At 48.0% G+C, this 8,825-nt stretch overlaps 1 protein-coding gene across 1 annotated transcript; it reads left to right on the top strand.

The window, feature by feature from the left end:
• Window positions 1-5,572: 5,572 nt before the first annotated feature.
• On the top strand, window positions 5,573-8,125 carry LOC125445014 (ribonuclease-like). The gene is made up of 2 exons (XM_048517824.1): window positions 5,573-5,810; window positions 7,570-8,125. The coding sequence occupies exon 2, from the start codon at window positions 7,579-7,581 to the stop codon at window positions 8,017-8,019; it is 441 nt and encodes a 146-aa protein (XP_048373781.1). The 5' UTR covers window positions 5,573-5,810; window positions 7,570-7,578; the 3' UTR covers window positions 8,020-8,125.
• Window positions 8,126-8,825: the final 700 nt, after the last annotated feature.

The raw sequence follows: 8,825 nt of genomic DNA, 5'->3' as shown, positions 1-8,825 counted from the left end.
CCTAAAAATCTTAGCATTCTTTTTTTTTAAACAGTTAAATCTGACAGAAAAACTTTCAATATTACCCCCCCCCCTTCATATTTAGGAAATTTCTGTGCATGTGTGAGGAAACTCAGCACCAGTTTAGCCCAACATTGCTTTAATCCAAAATATAGGACGTCCATAGAAATGTTCCCAGAAGTCCCGGAATGAACAGAGAGCAGAGTCAGAGAATTCAGAGTCCTAATATTAAACTTTTTTCTTGTATTTCCAGGTGTTGGAAACCTGCCAACACCTGCGGGGAAATTTGGCTGCTGGGCGTTCCTTGCACAAATTTCCAGGCCATCCTAAGGAAGATGTGTTCTTGCTTCACCTGGATATAAGGCACCTGTGGTTGAAGGAGACTGAAAGCAGCGCAAGAGAGCCGGAAACACATTTGGAGAGGATCACTTCGTCACAGGACAAATCTGCTTTCTGTCTGGTAAGAGGAAGCCACATTGTGGTCTGGGGTTGCCAGCGAGCCTGGGGATAAATAGTCCTAAAATGAGGAAACAGACAACTGAAGCTTTTTATGGCATGGAGCTAAATAACATAACCTACTAGCCACTAGCATTCTACTAAGCCTTTATCAATAGGACTGTTTCTCTCTCCAGTCTATCAGGGACCCTATTGTAGTAAGGCGGGATAATTTTTTCCCAATCATAGGGATGATGTGGAGAGGGTAGCTGAGCTGATTCATGGAGAAGAGGTTAAAATTTTTTTGAAAGGGATCCTTTCTGCCTTCCTTTCATGGGCAAAGTCAGAGGTGGGATCCAGCAGGTTCTCACAGGTTCCCGAGAGTAGGTTACTAATTATTTGTGTGTGCCGAGAGGGGGTGACTAATGGGTGATTTTGCCAAGTGATTTTTGCCTTAGTTACGCCCCTCCTCTCAGCAGTAGCGCGCAGAACTTGAAGCAGTCTAGCAGGAGGTGCACCGGCGTGCGTGGCAGCCTGCGCCTGCATGCATTCGTTTCCCGCCCAAGGACCGTCGCAGCAGCTGCGTCCTTGCCACAGCCCCGCCCAGGAATGCCCCGCCCCAGAATGCCCAGCCATGCCCCTGTCGTGCCCCACCCAGCCCCATTGGCGCTACGCCACAGTTTGAATCCCACCACCATGGGAACCTGTTACTAAAATTTTTGGATCCCACCAATGGGCAAAGTGTATTTTCTTCTTAACCACAAAATGCAGCTAAGGTCGCAAGGCTGTGCCAGGTCCCCATCAAGAGCTTGGGGCATGAAGATGTAGGGGGCACCAGCATAATGTTCCACACGATGTCAGTTCTTGGAAAAACTGGAAGTGATGTCACATCATGCTTGGAAGGGAAGCCATCGAAAACCCCTTCATTATCTTGGTTTCCATCTACAATGTCTTTTTGGAGATAGAGCAACCAGAGTTAAATATGCAGTTCCAAATGAAGCTGGACCACAGATTTATAGAAGGGCAACTGGCTGTTTCATTTTCAATCCCTTTCCTAATAACTGCCTGGCAGCATGGTTCAGTGGTTAAAGGTGGTGGACTCTAATCTGGAGAACCAGGTTTCATTCCCCACTGGTGAGTGGCAGACTAATCTGGAGAACTGGGTTTGTTTCCCCGCTCCTGCACACGAAGCCTGTCGGGTGACCTTGGACGAGTCACAGTTTTCTCAGAACTCTCACAGACCCACCTACCTCACAAAGTGTCTGCTGTAGGGAAAGGAAGGGAAGGAGTAAATGTAAGCTGCTTTAAGTCTCTTCAGATTAGCCTGTGCACTCCCACACACGCCAGCTGAGTGACCTTGGGCTAGTCACAGCTTCTCAGAGCTCTCTCAGCCCCACCTACCTCACAGGGTGTTTGTTGTGAGGGGGGAAGGGCAAGGAGATTGTCAGCCCCTTTGAGTCTCCTGCAGGAGAGAAAGGGGGGATATAAATCCAAACTACTCCTCCTCCTCCTCCTCCTCCTCCTCTTCTTCTTCTTCTTCTTCTTCTTCTTGAGAAAAGTGGGGTATAAATTCAAACGCTTCCTCTTCTCTTCCTAATTATCCCCACTTCAATATGAAAGCGCTAAGCAAATCAGTGCATTCTGCATTGGATGGAAAACTGAATCCTCAACGGTTGTGGTCTCCCATTTCTCTTGCTACATGGGTTTAATTCACTGGGCACATTGAAGGCCGAGGAAAGTCTATAGACATTAATGTCCAGGCTGTGGGATTGTAGGCTATTGGGATGCTTGAAACCGTCCTCTCATCCAAGCCTACCTTGCACGACAAACGTGAGGCATGTGACGAGCCCATGTGGGAATCCTCGGAGGAAGAACCGACACAAAGTGAGATAATCAGAAAACGTGATCAATATAGTCTTTTTCTCCCCTCCTCCTTTCTCTTGCCCACAGAAAAGCTGACCCAGCAAATCATGAACACCCGGGGGCTCCATTCAATACTCCTGCTTTTGGTGTTGGCCGCGGTGGTCATGGAGACAGAAGCGAAGGATGATTTTGAGACCTTCAAACGGGAGCATGTCTCTCCAGCTCCAGAGGGCAACGATCGTGAGTACTGCAACAACCTCATGAGGGAGAGAGGCCTGGATAACAGAAGGTGGAATGTATTCATCATCGTCTCGGGCGAAAGGCTTTCAAAGTACTGCAAGGATAAGGATGGGAAACCATCAACAAAGAAGGAATGGTCTAGCCCTTCCAAAGTTCAAATCATTTCGTGCCAATTGGATCGTACAAGTTCGGAGGAAAACAGCGATAACTATGTTGCTTTTCACATCTTCGATTTTGTTGTTATCCGCTGTGCAAAAGGGAAGCCCATTGACGTGGTTGGAATTGGTAAAAAAGCGTTAAGATTGTGAGGTATTCCTCCCTTAATTTGGAGGACATCAATACCAACATGGGGAATTTAGGTCTGGAATTGTCTTTCTTCCCTTATCCGGAACCAGCTCTCTAGGGGGGATAAAATTGTTCCCTGCGTTCCAACTCAATCACGTGTTTTCCAAATATCTTTCCATTTCGAGGTCCTCCTCTGTAATCTGTCCCTCTGTCTTCCTGGAGTTTGGTCTGCCAGCTTTTTGCACAGTCTCTTCACGAACGGCTGATCATTAATCTCTGCTGGCCTTCCTTGGAGAGCATTCATGCATTTCCTCGCACACACACGCACACCTACACACAAGCGCCCCATCTTCATATCTTGTCTCAGAACGGTCCAGAATTTAGCCTCAGAAGGGGCTAAATTAATAACCTGGTGGTTGTGCCCATAAAAGCCCAATATTGTTTCAGTGAGATCCAACCTGCGCAAAATCAGTACTCCACCTGATCCAGCTTTTTAAACATCTCAGCGAGGTTGTTGACCAAGTACCAAGTTTTGTGTGATCTTCTCCTGCAAGGAGGTTTTGTGCTTTCCTGCCTTCTCTCAAATAAAACTTCTTTAAGCATGACGTTGTGTCTCTTGTATAGTCTGAAACCCTTGGCCTAAATGCTTCAACGCTCCCAGCTTGGAAATGTCTATGTCTGAACAGGAATCCTGGCGGGGCAATTCACACATTCCAGAGTTCACTGTGAGGACTTTGTATCGTATGTTCCTTCACCAGCTGATTCTGCATGGGCCAAATACGACCGGTTGTGGACCTTTTTAAAAGCCTTCGGGTGGGATTTACCCACAGAACTTGCCCACTTCCCCCATGCTTGTAGCCTGTTCTATTTGGCACAACACGGGTTAAACGAAAGTTGCTAAATTAGCAACTTTTCCCCCTTAAACCCAGGTTTCAAACACTGTGCAGGGAGGTTGGAGATTATCGGGTGAAGGGGGAATTATCCGGCAGGGGGGTTTTCAGATGGGGGATTCTCAGGTGGGGGGGATTCTCGGATGTGTAGTTTGCTCGGAAACACTGCCAAAGGGTAACCGTTACCCTAGTAGATTGTTCATGCCAAATATCGCATAAATCTTGTTTTTATATTGGTGGTGGACCTGTGAGGACTCACAGAGTGGGTGGGTGGAGGATTTAATTTTCCCATCCCCTCTCTCCCTCTCGCTTTGCTTCTTTGCCACCCCGGCACTGCCTGCAGCCCCTTCCCTTTCCTTCTCCTGCCTTTCCTCCCCCAGTCCTTTCTGGACACCTACACCTCCAAGGATTTCAGATTAGCCAATATAGCTTTCCTCCATTTTTACTTTCACAACAACCTTGTGAAGTAGGTTCAGAAGGGGCCAAAGGTTATCCTCAAAGCCAGAGATCTTCAAACTATGGCCCTCCAGATGTTCATGGACTACAATTCCTGTCAGCCTTTGCCAGCATGGCCAAGTGGCAGGGCTGATGGGAATTGTAGTTCCTGAACATCTGGAGGGCCATAGCTTGAAGACCCCTGCTCTAAGCACTCCGCTGGCTGTTACTGAAAGCGTCAGACCAAAATAATTGATAATAGAATATAATTAAGTGCCAGACCAAAATAATTGATCATAGAACATAACAAGAAATGAAATCAGGAGCACATGCTCAGCTGGGGGCGGGGGAAAAGGCAGGGGTGGGAGGTCCCTCAGAATTACAGCTGTTCACCAGATGACAGAAAGAAGCCCCCCCCGGGAAAAAAATGGCTGCTTTGGAAGGTGGTCTCTTGCCGAATTCTCTCCCCTCCCCCAAACCCGACCCTCGCTAGACTCTGTACTCAAATTTCCAAGACTTTTTCCAACCTGATCCCAGTTTCTCCCAGTTTGCTGTTGTTATCAATGAGTAAAGTACAGCAAAACTCTAAAATTAAAGTACAATGAGTAAAGTACAGCAAAACTGTCAAGACAGTTTCCAGACACTAAAGGGAAGGTGAAACTCAGCTGGTGCCATGACAGTCTCAGTTTAAAGGCTGGAAGAGGAAGAAGAAGAAGAGGAGGAGGAGGAGTTTGGATTTATATCCCTCCCTTTCTCTCCTGCAGGAGACTCGAAGGGGCTGACAATCTCCTTGCCCTTCCCCCCTCACAACTAACACCCTGTGAGGTGGGTGGGGCTGGGAGAGCTCCGAGAAGCTGTGACTAGCCCAAGGTCACCCAGCTGGCGTGTGTGGGAGTGCCCAGGCTAATCTGAATTCCCCAGATCAGCCTCCACAGCTCAGGCGGCAGAGCGGGGAATCAAACCCAGTTCCTCCAGATTAGATACACGAGCTCTTAACCTCCTACGCCACTGCGGAGAGCCAGCCGGTTTGTGTTTGGCTCAGAAATGCTGTAAAAGTTGTTCACACTTTAAAAACAAAAAAAAGCAACAATGAACCCTCCACCACCCCACCAGCCCTTCTCACTAGGGTGGCAAACAGGGTCGCTGCAACTTATGACACTCTGTTTCCCCAGCAATGCCAGATGTTCTATTTCCATGTTAAGAAACGCAAAACAAAAGTCTGCTTGACTTCATTTCTTTTTTTTTTTCCTCTGCAAAGGATCGCTTTGGGCCCTGTTTGTCCCAGCAGCGGGGAGGCGGGCGCCCTGCCAAATTCCACTCCAAAGGCTGCAGCAATGTTACTTCTGCGAACGCTGCCAAACAAGAGAAAAACATTTCAAGAGCTGATCCAAGTTGCCTTTGTGCCAAGCATCCCAGGGCCAGCAAATCCTCTAAAAGTTGTTTGCTCGCTTTCTGCTCCCTGCCCCTTTTTCAATGGAGCCTCCCATCGTCCGTGGGAGCCCAGATTGCAAAATACATTGCATATTCTTGATGACTTGATAGAGCCTCATCTCCCTGTTTCGTAGAGTGTACAAAACCGAGGAAGAAAAGCAACCGGAGAGTTTGCTTTACACAGCCAGAAGGAAGCTGTCAAAAGTCCAGGGACTTGACCCAAGACTTCAGGTGAGTTGCTGGGGAGGGGGAGTGGATTAATTATTGAGGAAACTTATTGAGGAATTATTGAGCTCCCAAAGGCACCTGGTGGGCCACTGCGAGTAGCAGAATGCTGGACTAGATGGACTCTGGTCTGATCCAGCAGGCTCGTTCTTATGTTCTTATGTTCTTATGAAACCTCAGCAAAGGAGAAACTGAGGCTGATGTAATAAGATTTGCATTTCAGAAACAGAGGGCGGAAGACCAGCGTGGTGTCGTGATTAGAGCAGGATCTGACGGGACGAATGTCAGGTGAAGTTTCCCCACTCCCATCCTTGCTGGATGATCGGTTTCATCAGCCCCGCAGCATGGCCAATCACCATGCCGGACAGGGGGGCCGATGGGAATTGTAAGTCTCGAACATCTGGAGAGTCAGCGAGGTTCCCTACCCTGAAATTCTAGCCAGGGGGGTAGGAACCTGTGGCTCTCAGATGTTCAGGAACTACAATTCCCATCAGCCCTGCAGCATGGCCAATTGGCCATGCTGACGAAGCTGATAAATGGATTCCCTGTTTATCTGGAAAACACTGGGATTCACCCTGATCTATACTTTGCAAGCTGGCTGCAAAGACAAAATGGAGGAGAGAGCTGCCCAGAGCTCTTTGCAGGAAGAAGGGGTTTAAAATGTCCTAAATAAGTTCACCGATCTCGCGCTGCCAACAGGGTGAGGGACAGAGAAACAGTCTGGGTGGAGGAAAAAGAATCCACACCCTCAGCTCCCCACTGCTTTCTGTATGTTCCTCTCCCCACTCCGGGAAGCAGAGAAAAGTGGGAAACGTACCGTGTTTCCCCGAATATAAGACAGTGTCTTATATTAATTTTTGCTCCCCAAGATGCGCTATGTCTTATTTTCAGGGGGATGTCTTATTTTTCTGTGTTCTGTTCGTCGGGCACGCTTCCAAACGAAAACTTTGCTACGTCTTACTTTCAGGGGATGCCTTATATTTCGCACTTCAGCAAATCCCCTACTATGTCTTATTTTTCGGGGATGCCTTATATTCGGGGAAACGGGGTAGTAAATAGACTGCACCGAAACTGAAGACGTTTTCAAAACGTTTCAACTGGAGAATCGCTTTAAAAGGGGGATTCATTTCAAATGTGTTGAGGCTGCAAAGAAAATGTTTGGGGGGGGTGAAAACGACGCCGGACTCCATGAAGGCAACGTTTTCTTTCCTGCCTCAAAATGTTTTTTAAAAGGTTTGTGTGGAAAGGGCCACTCCTTAGTTCCGTTTCCCCCTTCTTCATCCTCTCGGCAATTCCCTTCCAAACTTGAGTAACCCAGCAACACATCTTCCTCCATTCCTTCATCCCAGTTCTGTAGTTCTGCTCTTGTAAGTAAAGAGACCGTTTGCTTTCATTACAGCAGTTGTACCGTTTGTTGACGTTCCATGGTTGTCATTTCCTTCCCCATGCCCGGTTTGTGAATAGCCGTTAACCTTGCCAGCACAGCCAAGAAACTGGGGGAGGCTGTGTGTGGTTCACAGTCAGGGGCCCCTTCCGCACACGCAAAATAATGCGTTTTCAAACCACTTTCACAACTGTTTGCGAGTGGATTTTGCCATTCCGCACAGCTTCAAAGAGCATCGAAAGCAGTTTGAAAGTGCATTCTTCTGCATGTGCGGAATGAGCCAGGAACATCATCTTCTAGCCTAGTATAAACATATGCATTTACATATTTTGGGGGAGGCTAATTACTTTACAAGCGGTTTTTAACTCCTTCCTCCCTTAGGTGGACGCCATGGCTCCAACATCAATCGGGCCAATCCTGCTACTCCTGTTGGCCTTACTGGGACCCTTGCCCGCCTTCACCCAGAGGGAAACCCGTCACCAGAAGTTTCAGCGACAGCACGTCGACTTCCCAAAGACCAGCCCTGATTTGGACCCCCGGCGCTATTGCAACCTCATGATGCAGAGGAGAAAGATGGCCGGCGATACCTGCAAGCCGTCCAACACCTTCGTTCACGGGAACCCCGAGGACGTGGACGCCGTCTGCACCCACGGAGGCGTCTACTCCAGCGAGAATTACTACGACAGCAACATCTCCTTTGAGATCACCTCCTGCCGCATCTCTGGGGGTTCCCAGAGGCCCCCCTGTAACTACAGAGGCAGACTCAGCACCCAGAATATCCGTGTGGCCTGCATCAACAATATGCCGGTTCACTTCAAAGGCACTGTTTAGCTTGCTGAGCATCGGAGACAGCGTTCGCGGTCTTTACCTGTGCAGTCCGTTGCAGGTAACATGCAGCCATTTTAGACCCCAGAAAGATTAAAGAATCCCCTGCCCATTGGTTCATTTTTGTATCTTGATTAGAATATGCCATTGCTATAGCTCTAACTCCCACACGTGCCAGCTGGGTGACCTTGGGCTCTCTCAGCCCCACCTACCTCACAGGGTGTTTGTTGTGAGGGGGGAAGGGCAAGGAGATTGTAAGCCCCTTTGAGTCTCCTACAGGAAAGGGGGGATATAAATCCAAACTCCTCCTCCTACTCCCCTTCTTCTTCTTCTTCTTCTTCTTCTTCTTCTTCTTCTTCTTCTTCTTCTTCTTCTTCTTCTTCTTCTTCTTCTTCTTCTTCTTCTTCTTCTTCTTCTTCTTCTTCTTCTTCTTCTTCTTCTTCTTCTCCTTCTCCTTCTCCTTCTCCTTCTCCTTCTCCTTCTCCTTCTCCTTCTCCTTCTCCTTCTCCTTCTTCCTCCGTTGCTATAGATCTAACTCCCACACGTGCCAGCTGGGTGACCTTGGGCTAGTCACGGTTCTTGGGAGCTCTCTCAGCCCCACCTACCTCACAGGGTGTTTGTTGTGAGGGGGAAGGGCAAGTAGAGAAAGGGAGGATATAAATCCAAACTACTACTACTACTACTCACTCTTCTTCTTCTTCTTCTTCTTCTTCTTCTTCTTCTTCTTCTTCTTCTTCTTCTTCTTCTTCTTCTTCTTCTTCTTCTTCTTCTTCTTCTTCTTCTTCTTCTTCTTCTTCTTCTCTCCTCTCTTC

Source organism: Sphaerodactylus townsendi, linkage group LG15 (assembly GCF_021028975.2).
Source record: "Sphaerodactylus townsendi isolate TG3544 linkage group LG15, MPM_Stown_v2.3, whole genome shotgun sequence".
NCBI classification, from domain to species: Eukaryota; Metazoa; Chordata; class Lepidosauria; order Squamata; family Sphaerodactylidae; genus Sphaerodactylus; species Sphaerodactylus townsendi.
Note: the sequence above shows the minus strand (reverse complement) of the source record. Positions and strands in the feature narration are given on the sequence as shown.